Source organism: Anolis carolinensis, unplaced genomic scaffold (genome assembly GCF_035594765.1).
Source record: "Anolis carolinensis isolate JA03-04 unplaced genomic scaffold, rAnoCar3.1.pri scaffold_9, whole genome shotgun sequence".
NCBI lineage: Eukaryota > Metazoa > Chordata > Lepidosauria > Squamata > Dactyloidae > Anolis > Anolis carolinensis.
Window position 1 is genome coordinate 4,355,727 of NW_026943820.1, and position 17,748 is coordinate 4,373,474.

Here is a 17,748-nt window from a genome sequence, read left to right on the forward strand (position 1 = left end):
AGTGCCGCGGATCCACTTTCACTGCCACGGTCGCATCCCAAAGGAATCATAGGTCTTGCATTTAAAAATGATCAACCAGAGGGATGTACTTTCCTCCCACTTTATTCCATTTGTAAATACAAAAGTTTTAATGACTCTGAGAATAGAGAATCGGGTGGAAGAATCGGCACAATTATAGTGCCGCGGATCCGCTTTCACCACCATAGTTGCATCCCACGGAATCATAGGACTTGCACTTAAAAGTTCTCAACCAGAGAGACCTAGTTTTCCCCGCAAACTACAAATCCCAGGACTCCGTGGGAGCTAAAGTGGAATCATAACACTATAACAGTCCGGAAGGAGTCTTCCTTTCCATGTCCGATTTCACCAACCCACTCCCTTTTCCATGCACGTTTCTAAAATATTCTTGGTCTGATGTTGCATGGAGAGCAATATATTAAGAATTAGGAGAGCGTTTCCAGCGTCCGTTCAGAAAAACAAGCTGGATTGCCCATAAGTTCACAATGGATTGCCAATAACTTATTTAATCTGGCTGTTCCTCCCCTTCTTTCACTTGTAATATTTCCGCCTTCTCCCGGTCTGGGCTTCGTTCCCATTTGGAGAAGCAAAACCGTTTTTTAAAAATGCTATCCAAAACTTTTTAACATTTGCTATTGTGTCCAAATCCCATTTTTTCTATTTTCTCTCTCTCTCTCTCTCCCTTGCCAATGCACTTTCCCCCTTTTCCATCCTGCGTAAAATGTGAATATTATTATTATTTTTAAAGTGAACTGATTAAAGAAAAATAAAGATGTCTTTTGAAATAATTTTGCGCTTGGGATCTCTTTGGAACTGGGTCCGAAAGGCATCCATCGGATCACAGAATCCTAGAACTGGAAGGGGCACCCGAAGGACATCAAGACCAACCCTCTTCTGCTACAAAAGAAAGCAACATCAAAACCCTCCCAGCAGATGGCCATCCAGTCTTTCTTTTAAAACCTCCACTAGAATTGGTAGGGGTACCCAAAGGCCATCGAGACCAATCCCATTCTGCCAGGCAGGGAGACACAATCAAAGCCCTCCTGACAGATGGCCATCTAGACTCTCTTTAAATACTTTCAGAGAAGGAAACACTATTATATTCTAAATGCTAGAATTGGGAGGAATCCCAAGAGCCATATACTTTGACCCCTTGTTTACATGCAGGAGGACACAATCAAAACTCTCCCGACAGATGGCCATCTAGACTCTCTTTAAATACTTTTAGAGAAGGAAACACTATTACATTCTGAATTCTAAAGTTGGGAGGAATCCCAAGAACCATATATTTCGACTCCTGGTTTACATACAGGAGGACACAATCAAAACTCTCCCGACAGATGGCCATCTAGACTCTCTTTAAATACTTTTAGAGAAGGAAACACTATTACATTCTGAATTCTAAAGTTGGGAGGAATCCCAAGAACCATATATTTCGACTCCTTGTTTATATGCAGGAAGACACAATCAAAGCCCTCCCGACAGATGGCCATCCAGCCTCTGATTAAATACCTTTAGAGAAGGAAACACTATTACTTTCTGAATGCTGGAGTTGGGAGGAATCTCAAGAGCCATATATTTTGATCCCTTGTTTACATACAGGAAGACACAATCAAAGCCCTCCCGACAGATGGCCATCCAGCCTCTGATTAAATACCTTTAGAGAAGGAAACACTATTACTTTCTGAATGCTGGAGTTGGGAGGAATCCCAAGAACCATATACTTTGACTCCTTGTTTACATGCAGGAGGACACAATCAAAACTCTCCCGACAGATGGCCATCCAGCCTCTGATTAATGGAAATTTAACTTTGAAGGAAAATAGTCTCTTGTTGAATCACTCTTATCAATAAAGTCTTCCTAAGATTGAGTCAGGATCCCTTTTCATTGACTCCTTGGGCATAAATTATTGGAAAATCCTTTTGACAACCATGGTGCTGGTCAGATACGCCAACAATTGGTGAGATCTAGTATGAATAATTTGTAGTTTTCAAGGGTTCCCCATCTCGCTGTGGGTCAGTCCATGGCCCACCGAAAACGCTGGCCTTGGCTTCCCAATTCCTCCTGGAATTTCGTATTGAAGCGGTCACTCAACGGTGCAGAGAAGTGGTTCTTCCAGTCTCCGGCGATGCCTGAAAAGGGCACAAGGACGGGTCAGACCAGACGGGCATCTGCTTGGGCATTTCTTGAGCCTCCCCAACCCATTGTCTCACCTTTCCGCATGAACTGGCCCTTGCTGGGGTCCAGGATCTCCTTGGGGATCAGGGTGGTGTTCACCATGGCGTTCTCGCGCATGGAAGCGAAGCTGCAATGCGTCCGGACGGCTTCGGCCAGCTCTGGTTTCACGGAGATGCCCAGGAAAGCGCACAGTCGCTCCACACAGCCCTCCAAGTCCTGTGATGGAGAAGAAAGAAAAACAAAGTTAGTGAGTCCATGTACTGAGAGGCAGATGGGGACTCATAGAAGTCTGCAGGGCAACAAAGTTATAGAATCATAAAGTTGGAAGGGATCCACAAAGGCTATCCAGTCCAACCCCTTCTGCCAGGCAGGAGGACACAATCTCATTGGCTTTTTTAGACACTGCATCACAATGTTCATTTTAAGATGTTTTAAATAATTGTTGTATTATGTTATTCTGTAACTAGCTGTGCCCGGCCACGCGTTGCTGTGGCAAAGTGGTGGTGGTATCGGTTAAAACTTGTTGTGGAATTTTTATTTGACGTTATTTGTATTTTTTTAAATTAATTTTACTGTCACTTATCTTTTTTATTTATTATATTTTATTATTTTGTTGTATTATTTTTAGTCATTTTGTTACAGTATTTTATTGTATTAATTATTTTAGTGTTTTTCATATTTTTTATTGTATTATTTGTATTTATTTTTTATCATTATTTTATTAACACTGGGCTGAGTGGGTTGCTAGGAGACCAAGTGGGCGGAGCTTAGCCTTGTAACTGGCAGCAATTGGATAAAAACTATGATTCCTCTCCCTCTAATTAGGAATTTATTTTTCTTTTCTTTTTGTTGTATCAACCTAGAGGCATGGATGAGGGGTTGTGATGTCAAATTTCGAGGTTGTGGGGTGTTTACTTTTGTTGTTTTCTCCGCTGCCGTGATGCCATCACTCTTTTATATATATAGATTTGTTTCATGTTCATGAGTTCGAAGCCCGGGTCAGGTTAAGCCTCCGACCATTAATAGCCCCGGCTTGCTGTTGACCTATGCAGCCCCGAAAGACAGTTGCACCTGTCAATTAGGGAAAATTTAGGGACGCTTTATGCGGGAGGCTAATTTACAACACCATAAAACTGCCAGCAAAGCACGAGGAATGGAATGAGGAAGTACAGCCACTACTGGACGGTGAAGCAACAGCTCCCCCTGTGGCCGGAATCGTGAAGCTGGAAAAATGTTAAAAATGCCTCTGAGTCTGTCTAAGGTATGTTGTTTGTCTGTTGGCATTGAATGTTTGCCATATATGTCTTCATTGTAATCCGCCCTGAGTCCCCTTCGGGGTGAGAAAGAAGGGCGGAATATAAATACTGTAAATAAAAATAAAAAATAAAATGTTTTAATTGTTTTATATTGCTATTGTTTTTATTCGGGCTTGGCCTCATGTAAGCCACCCTGAGTCCCCTTTGGGGAGATAGAGGCAGGGTATAAAAAGAAAGTTGTTATTATTATTATTATTATTATTATTATTATTATTATTATTATTATTATTATTATTATACATCAAGCCAATGGTTTTAGGGCTTGTCCCCAAGTGAGCTGCCACGAGTCCCTTCGGGGAGATCAAGGCAGGTTATAAGAAATCATTATTATTATTATTATTATTATTATTATTATTATTATTATTATTATTTTATTGACACAACGACATTGTATGACACAGCAAACGAGATCTATATGCTGGATTTCGTATCACAAAATCACAAATCGGACTCTTCCCAAGTGTCCCAAGTGTCTAGGGCTGTGTGATGTATTTTCGGATGATGTGCGCAAATCCCAGTAGGGTGACCTTTTGCAGTTGGGGTTGTTATTATTATTATTATTATTATTATTATTATTATTATTATTATTATTATTATTATTATGTTGACTCATGTTAAGATTGTGTTAGAATCACAGAGTTGGAAGAGACTCCGAAGGCCATCCAGTCCAAGCTCTTCTGCAAGGCAGGACGACACCATCAAAGCCCTCCCGACAGATGGCCATCCGGACTCTGCTTCGAAACCTCCAAAGAAGGAGCATATTCCATTGCTGAGCTGCTCTTAACCTCAGGAAATTCTTCCTAATGTTTAGGCATTATTATTATTATCATTATCATTATTATTACTATGACTTTACTCGATCTAGACACTAGACTCCTCTTGATGCAGCCTAGAATCGCATTGGCCTTTTTAGCCGCCGCATCACACTGTTGGCTCACGTCCCACTTGTGGTCCACTAAGGCTCTCGAGTCTCATCCAAGTCTTAGAGTGTAAAGGAAGACTCTTAGTCCCTAATAATAATAATAATAATAATAATAATAATAATAATAATAATAATAATACTTTACTCAATCTAGACACTAGACTCCTCTTATTGGCTCATGTTCCGCTTGTGGTCCACTAAGACTCCTAATAATAATAATAATAATAATAATAATAATAATAATAATAATAATAATAACAAGACTTTAATCGATCTAGACACTAGACTCCTCTTGATGCAGCCTAGAATCGCATTGGTCTTTTTAGCTGCCGCATCACACTGTTGGCTCATGTTCCACTTGTGGCCCACTAAGGCTCCTGAGTCTTGTCCAAGTCTTAGACTGTAAAGGAAGACCCTTAGTCCATAATAGTAATAATAACAATACTATTAATACTATGACTTTACTCGATCTAGACACTAGACTCCTCTCAACGCAGCCTAGAATCGCATTGGCCTTTTTAGCCGCCGCATCACACTGTTGGCTCACGTCCCACTTGTGGTCCACTAAGGCTCTCGAGTCTCATCCAAGTCTTAGAGTGTAAAGGAAGACTCTTAGTCCCTAATAATAATAATAATGATAATAATAATAATAATACTTTACTCAATCTAGACACTAGACTCCTCTTATTGGCTCATGTTCCGCTTGTGGTCCACTAAGACTCCTAATAATAATAATAATAATAATAATAATAATAATAATAATAACAACAAGACTTTAATCGATCTAGACACTAGACTCCTCTTGATGCAGCCTAGAATCGCATTGGTCTTTTTAGCTGCCGCATCACACCGTTGGCTCATGTTCCACTTGTGGCCCACTAAGGCTCCTGAGTCTTGTCCAAGTCTTAGACTGTAAAGGAAGACCCTTAGTCCATAATAGTAATAATAACAATACTATTAATACTATGACTTTACTCGATCTAGACACTAGACTCCTCTCGACGCAGCCTAGAATCGCATTGGCCTTTTTAGCTGCCGCATCACACCATTGGCACCCCAAGCACAACACTCCAACTCCTCCCTTAAATCTACCCACTCACCTGGTGCAGCTCCTCGTAGGTGAAATAGGAAATGTTGGATTCCTCCTGGCAGCTCAGCCAGCCCTTGACGTGTTCGAACCACGATCCGTAGTGCACTGGGGGGAGAGACGGGAGGGATAAAGAGCGAGGCGCACCTTTTACCCCACACCAGGCTCCCACGCTGGGAATGCGCTGGCACCCGTCCCTCCCATCATTGTGCGGCTCTTGTTATTCACTCGAGCAGAAATGTTCCAAGGACACGAAGCGCCACCGTGACTCAAGAGCCATCGCTAATGCAGAGCGCGGGAGCAAAGGGCCCCCATTAGACACAAAGGAGGAGAGAAGCATCAGGGGCATCTACACGGTAGAATAGAGGCCACTTGGCATGACTTGGAGCTGTCACGGCTCAAGGATATGGCACCCTGGGAGTTGTCGTTTACCAAGGTCTACATGTTTTCCTGGGTGCATTCACACCATGGAATGAATGTCATTTGGCACTAATAGAATGGCCATGGCTCAATGCTATGGGACCTTGAGAGTTGTAGTTTCCTAAGGTCTACATGTTTTCCTGGGTGCATTCACACCATGGAATGAATGTCATTTGGCACTAATAGAATGGCCATGGCTCAATGCTATGGGACCTTGAGAGTTGTCGTTTCCCAAGGTCTACATGTTTTCCTGGGTGCATTCACACCATGGAATGAATGTCATTTGGCACTAATAGAATGGCCATGGCTCAATGCTATGGGACCTTGAGAGTTGTAGTTTCCTGAGGTCTATATCCTTCTGTGGGTGCATCCACACTGTGGAATGAATGCCATTTGGCACCACCTGAATGGCCATGACTCAATGTTATGGGACCCTGGGAGTTGTAGTTTCCCAAGGCCTATATTCTTCCCTTGAATAGCCATGACTCAAGGCTATAGAACCTTGGGAGTTGTAGTTTCCCAAGGTCTACATCTTTCTCTGGATGCATTTACACCGTAGAATGAATGCCATTTAGTACTACTTGAATAGCTATGACTCAATGCAATGGACCCTGGGAGTTGTAGTTTCCCAAGGTCTACATCTTTCCCTGAGTGCATCCACAACATGAAATGAATGCCATTTGGAACCACTTGAATAGCTATGACTCAATGTTATGGGATCCTGGGAGCTGTAGTTTCCCAAGGCCTATATTCTTCCCTGTAGAATGAAGGCCATTTGGCACCACTTGAATAGCTATGACTCAAGGCTATAGGACCTTGGGAGTTATAGTTTCCCAAGGTCTACATCCTTCCCTGAATGCATGAAATGAATGCGATTTGGCACCACTTGAATAGCTATGACTCAAGGCTATAGGACCTTGGGAGTTATAGTTTCCCATGGTCTACATCCTTTCCTGAATGCATGAAATGAATGACATTTGGCACCACTTAAATGGCCATGACTCAATGCTATGGGACCTTGGGAGATGTAGTTTCCCAAGGTCTATATTCTTCCCTGTAGAATGAATGCCATTTGGCACCACTTGAATGGCCATAACTCAATGTTATGGAACCCTAGGAGCTGTAGTTTCCCAAGGTCTACATCCTTCCCTGAGCGCATTCACACTATGGAATGAATGCCATTTGGAACCACTTGAATGGCTATGACTCAATACTATGTAACCTGGGAGTTGTAGTTTCCCAAGACCTATATTCTTCCCTGGGTACATTCACACTGTAGAATGAATGCCATTTGGAACCACTTGAATGGCCATGACTCAATGCTATAAGACCCTGGAAGTAGTAGTTTCCCAAGGTCTATGGGACCTTGAGAGTTGTAGTTTCCCAGGGTCTACATCCTTCCCTGAGTGCTTTTACAACGTGGAATGAATGCCATTTGGCAACACTTAAATGGCCATGGCTCAATGTTATCGGACTCCAGGAGTTGTAGTTTTCCAAGGGCCTTAGCCTTGCCCTGCAGGGAAAAAATGTAGCATGACCTCCACTTTAACTGCCATGGCTCAATGCTATGGGATCCTGGGAGTTGTAGTTTAGCCCTCGTTGGCAGATAAGGCCAGAGACCTTGGCAAACTACGACTCCCAGGAACTCAAAGCATTGGTGACAAATAGAATCATAGGGTGCATTTAAACTGTGGAATGAATACTGCTTACAGCCACCACGGCTCAATGTTATGGGACCCTGGGACTTGTAGTTTTCCAAGGTCCAGAATCAGAATCCCTAAGCCCTAAGCAATCTGTCCATTTCTTATGTTACCAAATCCTACAATACATTTTCGATTCCTTCCGCTTGGCATTTCAGGTGCGGACCTTAAAGGACATTGTTCAAACGTTGCTCCCTTTGCGTGTTGGCATGACAACCTAAAACGGATATTTTTGTGCTGGTTTTTAAAGAATGGAAAAACTGAGTGCATATGTGTGTGTTTTTAAAGCTGTCATCTTTTTTATTTTAAGAATGATTGCACCGAGCATTGCAAAATAGGGACAAATGGGAATATTTAGAATTTTTCTCCGAAAGAGGCGCTTGGAAGAAATGGAAAAAATTGCAAATTCCTAGGCACGAAACACCCTGAATTGCCTTGACTCCATGGCACGGAATCCTGGGATTTGCAGTTTGATGAGGAATCAGCACTCTCGGGCAGAGAAGGACCTTGGGAAACTACAATTCCCAGGATTCCATAGCACTGAGTCATAGAAGTGGTGTCAAACCGCATTAATCCGACAGTGTAGATGCACCGTTAGAACGGGAAGAATCTCCAAAGGGCATCTAGTCCAACCTCTTGCCATGCAAAACAAACCTTGACAAGTTGCTTTTTGATTATTATTGTTGTTGTTGTTATTTTATTATGACAGAGCAAACAAGATAGATATGCTGGATTTCATATCACAAAATCACAAGTCGAACACTTCCCAAGTGTCTAGGACTGTGTGATGTATTATTATTATTATTATTATTATTATTATTATTATTATTATTATTATTACATGCTGGATTTCATATCACAAAATCACAAGTCGAACACTTCCCAAGTGTCTAGGACTGTGTGATGTATTATTATTATTATTATTATTATTATTATTATTATTATTATTATTATTACATGCTGGATTTCATATCACAAAATCACAAGTCGAACACTTCCCAAGTGTCTAGGACTGTGTGATGTATTATTATTATTATTATTATTATTATTATTATTATTATTATTATTATTACATGCTGGATTTCATATCACAAAATCACAAGTCGAACACTTCCCAAGTGTCTAGGACTGTGTGATGTATTATTATTATTATTATTATTATTATTATTATTATTATTATTATTACATGCTGGATTTCATATCACAAAATCACAAGTCGAACACTTCCCAAGTGTCTAGGACTGTGTGATGTATGTTGTTTTTATTGTTGTTGTTGTTGTTATTATTATTATTATTATTATTATTATTATTATTTGCAAAACAGGATTATGGTCACTGTATTTGCTTTTTAGGAATTGTGATGGAACAGGAAAAACAGCCTTAATTATTGGGTTGCTGTGAGTTTTCTGGGCTGTCTGGCCATGTTCCAGAAGCATTCTCTCCTGACGTTTCGCCCACATGTCTGGCAGGCATCCTCAGAGGTTGTGAGGTCTTTGGGAAACTAGGCAATTGGGGTTTATATATCTATGGAATAATATCCAGTTGAGAGAAAGAACTCTTGTCTGCTTGAGGCAAGTGTGAATGTTGCAACTGGCCACCTTGATTAGCATTGAATGGCCTGGCAGCTTCAAGGCCCGGCTGCTTCCTGCATGGGGGAATCCTTTGTTAGGAGGTGTTAGCTGGCCCTGATTGTATCATGCCTGGATGTAGCTGGAATCAGGGCCAGCTAACACCTCCCAACAAAGGATCCCCCCCCCAAGGCCTCTTCCTGCCATAGATGCAGGCGAAACGTCAGGAGAGAATGCTTCTGGAACATGGCCATACAGCCTGGAAAACTCACAGCAACCCAGTGATTATTATTATTATTATTATTATTGACACAAAGACATAGTATGACACAGCAAACAAGATAGATATGCTGGATTTCATATCACAAAATCACAAGTCAAATACTTCCCAAGTGTTTAGGACTGTGTGATGTATTATTATCATCATCATCATCACTATTATTAAATTTATATTAATACTGCACTTTCCTCTCTTAAATAAGACTCACAACACTAAAAACAGTGCAAACCCTTTCCTCTATGGCAACTCCCATCATCCTCATGGGCATATTATTATTATTATTATTATTATTATTATTATTATTATTATTATTATTATTATTATTACTATTATCATTATTATTATTATTATAATTAAAAACACCCCGCTTTCTTTTCTTGAATGAGACTCAAAGCAGCTCACAACTATTTTGCCAAACTTATTTTGGCACAACTCCTTTGCGTAAAAGCATACCAGTGCCGTCCAAGAACTTCTGGACAAACTCCTCGAAGGAACCCGGATCGGGGAAAAAATTGGCCATCTGGCAGAAATGGTAATAGGAAACGGCCACGTCTTTGGGGTTTCTGGCCAGGTAGATCACCTGCGGAAAGAAAAGACGGAAGATATCGACATTGTTGCTTCCAACCTGACTTGAAGGGATAAAGTTCCCAAAGTTTTCTTCCTGCTCTGGAAGGAAAGAAAGATTTCTCTGCAGCGGTTGCAAAGTATTTGCAACCCAAGAAGCCTTTCCAAAGGGTCCTGAATTGAGGCTGTGGAGCATAAATCCCCATATAACCGTTGGGCCTCCAAGTGTTTGGAATTCAGCTCCCATAGCTCCTAACAGCTGGGATTTCTGGGAGTTGAAGTCGAAAAAATACCTGGAGGCCCAAAGGTTGGGAATCACTGCCATACAGGTAGCGTTACCTGTTTGTTGTGCAAGTTTCGTCTTGTTTTGAATGGCAACATGGCACATTTTCCTGGGCAAAAAAACGTGTGTAATGGAAAGAGCCTTACTGCAAATTTTAGCAGGGATGCATGGGCATTATTATTATTATTATTATTATTATTATTATTATTATTATTAGCTGTGCCCAGCCATGCATTGCTATGGCGTAGTCCTAAGTGGGGTTTTCTTTGTGGCATTCAAGGTGGCCTAGAAAGGATTCCCCCAGGTATGAAGCAGCCAGGCTTTGAAGCTGCAAGGATATTTAATCCTATTCAAGTTGGCCAACAATGGAGTCCCCTAGGTATGAAGCAGCCAGGCTTTGAAGCTGCAAGGCTATTCAATGGTAATCAAGTTGGCCAACGATGGGGTCCCCTAGGTATGAAGCAGCCAGGCTTTGAAGCTGCAAGGCTATTCAATGGTAATCAAGTTGGCCAACGATGGGGTCCCCTAGGTATGAAGCAGCCAGGCTTTGAAGCTGCAAGGCTATTCAATGGTAATCAAGTTGGCCAGCGATGGAATCCCCTAGGTACGAAGCAGCCAGGCTTTGAAGCTGCAAGGCTATTCAATGGTATTCAAGTTGGCCAACAATGGAGTCCCCTAGGTATGAAGCAGCCAGGCTTTGAAGCTGCAAGGCTATTCAATGGTATTCAAGTTGGCTAACAATGGAGTCCCCTAGGTATGAAGCAGCCAGGCTTTGAAGCTGCAAGGCTATTCAATGCTATTCAAGTTGGCCAATGATAGAATACCCTAGGTATGAAGCAGCCAGGCTTTGAAGCTGCAAGGCTATTCAATGGTAATCAAGTTGGCCAACGATGGAGTCCCCTAGGTATGAAGCAGCCAGGCTTTGAAGCTGCAAGGCTATTCAATGGTATTCAAGTTGGCCAACAATGGGGTCCCCTAGGTATGAAGCAGCCAGGCTTTGAAACTGCAAGGCTATTCAATGGTAATCAAGTTGGCCAAAGATAGAATACCCTAGGTATGAAGAAGCCAGGCTTTGAAGCTGCAAGGCTATTCAATGGTATTCAAGTTGGCCAACAATGGGGTCCCCTAGGTATGAAGCAGCCAGGCTTTGAAACTGCAAGGCTATTCAATGGTAATCAAGTTGGCCAAAGATAGAATACCCTAGGTATGAAGAAGCCAGGCTTTGAAGCTGCAAGGTCACTCCTTGGAAAGTGATGAGTATTGTGGCCAAATTTGGTGTGATTTGGCCCAGTGGTCTTATGCACATTACATTTATGCACATTACATCTATATATATATATATATATATATATATATATATATATATATATATATATAATTACAGTATCAATAATAGGTCTCTCCTGGGAATGCACAACCACATATACAATCGTGTTAGATGTACAAGTGCACTTTCATCACTTTGAACAGAACATGCTACTGGAAGTGTAAAACATAATTAAATGTGGGTTTTTCCTGCGTTCCTGCGCAAAAATAGATATTTCTGGATCTCTCCAAACTATCCTGCTTTTGGCACCCAAGACCTACTCATCATCCCACTGCTGCTCTTTTCTTTACGTTATACAAGAGAAAGAAAATAATATTCTTTGCATCCTTCCAACCGGGATCAAGAGGCCTGCCTCTGAATGAGCAGAAGCTCCCCATATCCCATTGTGACTGGTAATGATGGACAGCTTAATTAGCCACAAATTGGCTCAGCTCTCTAATTCGAGCCTATGTCTAATTAATTCTACGTAGCAAAGCCGCCGGTTAAGCTTACGATGCACCAGGCACGCAAACAGATTTTAGGTAGGGGATGGGGAACATTGTGCAATAATTGCATCCTTCAACGTGAGCAGGAGTAGACGGGGAAGGGACTGCTCACAGACTAAAATATTCATAGTTACTGCATATACTCGAGTATAAGCCTAGTTTTTCAGCCCTTTTTTTAAGACTGAAAAAGCCCCCCTCGGCTTATACACGGGTGAGGGTCCTGGTTGGCTTATATTTGGTTCAGCTTATACTCGAGAATATATGGCACATTTATTATTTTTCTCTATTCTTGTTACTACTATTACATTTATTTTACTCTATTTTTATTATTATTATTAATACATCTATTATTTTTCTCTATTATTGTTGCTACTACAGTAGAGTCTCACTTATCCAACATAAATGGGCTGGCAGAACGTTGGATAAGCGAATATGTTGGATAATAAGGAGGGATTAAGGAAAAGCCTATTAAATATCAAATTAGGTTATGATTTTACAAATTAAGCATCAAAACATCATGTTACACAACAAATTTGACAGAAAAAGTAGTTCAATACGCAGTAATGCTATGTAGTAATTACTGTATTTATGAATTTAGCACCAAAATATCACGATATATTGAAAACATCGACTACAAAAATGGGTTGGATAATCCAGAACGTTGGATAAGCGAGTGTTGGATAAGTGAGACTCTACTGTATTACATTTATTTTACTCTATTTTTATTATTATTATTAATACGTTTACTATTTCACTCTGATCTTATTATTATTATTGCATTTATTATTTTGTTCTATTTTTATTATTATTAATAATACATTTACTATTTCACTCTGATTTTATTATTATGATTGCATTTATTATTTCACTCTATTTATTATTACATGTACAGTAGAGTCTCGCTTATCCAACGTAAACGGGCCGGCGGAACGTTGGATAAGTGAATATGTTGGCTAATAAGGAGAGATTAAGGAAAAGCCTATTAAAAATCAAATTAGGTTATGATTTTACAAATTAAGCACCAAAACATCATGTTATACAACAAATTTGACAGAAAAAGTAGTTCAATATGCAGTAATGCTATGTATCATGATGTATTGAAACATTGACTACAAAAATGTGTTGGATAATCCAGAACGTTGGATAAGCGAGTGTTGGATAAGCGAGACTCTACTGTATTGAAAACATTGACTACAAAAATGGCTTGGATAATCCAGAGGCTTGGATAAGCGAGGCTTGGATAGGTGAGACTCTACTGTACTTGTATTATATTCCTGTATTTATTATTATTATTATTACATGTATTATTTTACTCTATTATTATTAAAAAGGATACATAAGCACATTTACATTGAAGAAGATGAGAATAATGATTTGATCAGAGTTGGACAGTCTTATCTTAAATTTGAGCTTGATGTAAATATTCAAAAACACTTAACCTACGGGTGCCTCAATTAATGTCATTTTATTGGTATCTATTTTTATTTTTGAAATTTACCACCCTCGGCTTATACTGGAGTCAATGTTTTCCCAGTTTTTTTGGTGGTAAAATTAGGTGCCTTATCTTATATTCGGGTCGGCTTATACTTGAGTATATACGGTAATAATAATAATACATTTATTTGTTCGTCATACATTCATTTATTACATCGGCTTATATTCGGGTCAGCTTATACTCGAGTATATACGGTAATAATAATAATACATTTATTTATTCGTCATACATTCATTTATTACATCGGCTTATATTCGGGTCAGCTTATACTCGAGTATATACGGTAATAATAATAACACATTTATTTATTCGTCATACATTCATTTATTACATCGGCTTATATTCGGGTCAGCTTATACTCGAGTATATACGGTAATAATAATAACACATTTATTTATTCGTCATACATTCATTTATTACATCGGCTTATATTCAGGCCGGCTTATACTTGAGTATATACGATAATAATAATGATACATTTATTTATTCGTCATACATTCATTTATTACATCGGCTTATATTCAGGCCGGCTTATACTTGAGTATATACGATAATAATAATGATACATTTATTTATTCGTCATACATTCATTTATTATATCGGCTTATATTCAGGCCGGCTTATACTTGAGTATATACGATAATAATAATAATACATTTATTTATTCGTCATACATTCATTTATTACATCAGCTTATATTCGGGTCAGCTTATACTCGAGTATATACGGTAATAATAATAACACATTTATTTATTCGTCATACATTCATTTATTATATCGGCTTATATTCAGGCCGGCTTATACTTGAGTATATACGATAATAATAATAATACATTTATTTATTCGTCATACATTCATTTATTACATCAGCTTATATTCGGGTCAGCTTATACTCGAGTATATACGGTAATAATAATAATACATTTATTTATTCGTCATACATTCATTTATTACATCGGCTTATATTCGGGTTGGCTTATACTTGAGTATATACGGTACATTTCGGGTTGCCATAGCACAACGGGTTCGGAGGTGCCCGCATTGACCGTTGACTCACCTTTGGCTTTGCTTTGGCCAAAGCCTCCGCCAGGGCCGGATAAGGCAAGTGGGTGGTGAGGAGCCGGGGCTCGGGGGTCTCCGCGAGGGTCCCATTGTAGAGGTGCTCCAGCCAAGGCAGGCGGGCCCAGTTGGGGGTGGTCTTGGCCGGCTCGGGGTCCCCTTCGCTGTGGATGAAGGTCAGGATCTCCTGCATCCAAGTGGTGCCTGCAAAGGAGGGAAGGAGAGCTGAAGTCGGGGTGATTCATCCCACAAAGTGGGTGGAATCGTCTTCTTCGCATTGGCCTTTCATGCCAAAATAAGTTTAACAATAGCTGTATATGCTATGACCTACTTTGAGTCTCATTCAAGAGAAGAAAGCAGGATGTTTATAGTAATAATAATAATAATAATAATAATAATAATAATAATAATAATAGGCACAAGTATGTGGCCCAAATGATTCATTGGAACTTATGCCTCAAGTACCCCTCCCAGCAGCAAAGAACTGGTGGGATCACAAACCTGCAAAAGTATTGGAAAATGAGCACGCAAAGATACTGTGGGACTTCTGAATCCAGACTGACAAAGTTCTGGAAGACAACACACCAGACATCACAGTTGTGGAAAAGAAAAAGGTTTAGATCATTGATGTTGCCATCCCAGGTGACAGTCGCATTGACGAAAAACAACAGGAAAAACTCAGCCGCTATCAGGACCTCAAGACTGAACTGCAAAGACTCTGGCAGAAACCAGTGCAGGTGGTCCCAGTGGTGATCGGCACAAGATCTCAACCGGCATTTGGAAACAATAGACATTGACAAAATCACGATCTGCCAAATGCAAAAGGCCACCCGACTGGGATCTGCATGCATCATCCGAAAATACATCACACAGTCCTAGACACTTGGGAAGTGTTCGACTTGGGATTCTGTGATACGAAATCCAGCATATCTATTTTTTTTGCTGTGTCATAATAAAATAATAATAATTATTATTTATTTATTCCCCGCCACCATCTCCCCGGGAACTCAGGGTGGCTTACATGGGGCAGAAGCCTGAACAACATAACGATATATACAAGGGTAGGTCAAAAAGTTTGCCTCCTGAGTAATATAGTACTAATAATATGCTATAATAATAATATAATATATTGGATATACAAACAATATGGATAATAATATTATAATGTAATACAATAGAATAATAATAACACACTATTATAATTGTATATTATATATTACATGTAATATTACTAATAATATTGCAGTATAGGAGCCCCTGGTGGCTCAGTGTGTTAAAACGCTGAGCTACTGAACTTGCAGACTGAAAGGTCGCAGGTTCGAATCTGGGGAGTAGAGTGAGCGCCCGCTGTTAGCCCCAGCTTCTGCCAACCTAGCTGTTCGAAAACATGCAAATGTGAGTAGATCAATAGGTACTGCTCTGGCGGGAAGGCAACAGCACTCCATGCAGTCATGCTGACTACATGATCTTGAAGGTTTTCTATGAACAACGCCGGCTCTTCGGCTTAGAAATGGAGATGAGGACCAACCCTCAGAGTCGGACACAACTGGACTTAATGTCAGGGAAAACCTTTACCTTTACTTAATAATTTAATATAACATATACAGTAGAGTCTCACTTATCCAACACTCGCTTATCCAACATTCTGGATTATCCAACGCATTTTTGTAGTCAATGTTTTCAATACATCATGATATTTTGGTGCTAAATTCATAAATACAGTAATTACTACATAGCATTACTGCGTACTGAACTACTTTTTCTGCCAAATTTGTTGTCTAACATGATGTTTTGGTGCTTCATTTGTAAAATCATAACCTAATTTGATATTTAATAGACTTTTCCTTAATGCCTCCTTATTATCCAACATATTCACTTATCCAACATTCTGCCGGCCCGTTTATGTTGGATAAGTGAGACTCTACTGTAATATAATAATATAATATAATAATGTACATACAGTAGAGTCTCACTTATCCAACATAAACGGGCCGGCAGAATGTTGGATAACTGAATATGTTGGATAATAAGGAGGCATTAAGGAAAAGCCTATTAAACATCAAATTATGTTATGATTTTACAAATTAAGCACCAAAACATCATGTTATACAACAAATTTGGCAGAAAAAGTAGTTCAATACGCAGTAATGCTTTGTAGTAATTACTGTATTTACGAACTTAGCACCAAAATATCACGATATATTGAAAACATTGACTACAAAAATGCGTTGGATAATCCAGAACGTTGGATAAGCGAGTGTTGGATAAGTGAGACTCTACTGTATAACTTGTAAGCCGCTCTGAATCCTCTTTGGGGTGATAAGGGCAGGATATAAATGTAGTAAATAAATATAAATAAATAAATAAACTATAAATCCCAGGATCCCATAGCCTTGAGCCATTGGAAGCTCAACTGGAGCCAAACTCTGCACTGGTCCAACAGTCAATTGTCCAAGCTACAAAGTTTTGGGATGGAAGGGTTTAAGAACGCGAAGGCGAACGTGGGAACCAGTTAACACGTGTCGAGGCTTACCAGACTTGGGGTAGGTGACCAGGAGGACGTCGGAGGGTCGGAAAGGGAAATTTGTGGCCGCTTGGAGCGAGTCCTGTGTGTGAAGATGGCCAGGGAATTGGATCCCGAAGAAGGTCTCAGTCACAGCCAGGCGAGCCATGATGGGCAGGGAAAAAAGAAGGAGGAAGGAAGGAAGGAAGAAAGAGAGGAGGAGGAGAAAGAAGGAGAAGGAAGAATAGGACAGGCGGAGCTACTAGAGGACCCCTCCCTCTCCTCTTCAAGACCCCTATTTTGCCCCTTTTTGGACCCCAAATCTCTCCAAACTCCATCCTTTCCCCGCCCACTTTGGAGACTTGTGCGCTTTTACGCAATTGGATCCGGGTGCGTTTTTACGCACGGCGAAAGACACCGACTTCCCGAAGCCACAGGATTTAAACCACAGGACTTGACTTTTCCAAAGTTTGGCCAGCTCTAGACTAGGCTTCAGGGTTTCTCTGTGTGTCACTTGGGGGACTACAGAGCCCAGCATCCCCA

At 40.2% G+C, this 17,748-nt stretch overlaps 1 protein-coding gene across 1 annotated transcript; it reads right to left on the reverse strand.

Annotated features, from left to right (window-relative positions):
• Positions 1–84: 84 nt before the first annotated feature.
• Positions 85–17,721, reverse strand: LOC100552487 (sulfotransferase 2B1). Its single transcript, XM_062961671.1, has 6 exons — positions 17,236–17,721; positions 14,701–14,906; positions 9,943–10,069; positions 5,535–5,629; positions 2,232–2,412; positions 85–2,150 (listed from the first exon to the last, which is right to left on the reverse strand). The coding sequence occupies exons 1-6, from the start codon at positions 17,372–17,374 to the stop codon at positions 2,035–2,037; spliced, it is 864 nt and encodes a 287-aa protein (XP_062817741.1). The 5' UTR covers positions 17,375–17,721; the 3' UTR covers positions 85–2,034.
• Between the last annotated feature and the right edge of the window lie 27 nt (positions 17,722–17,748).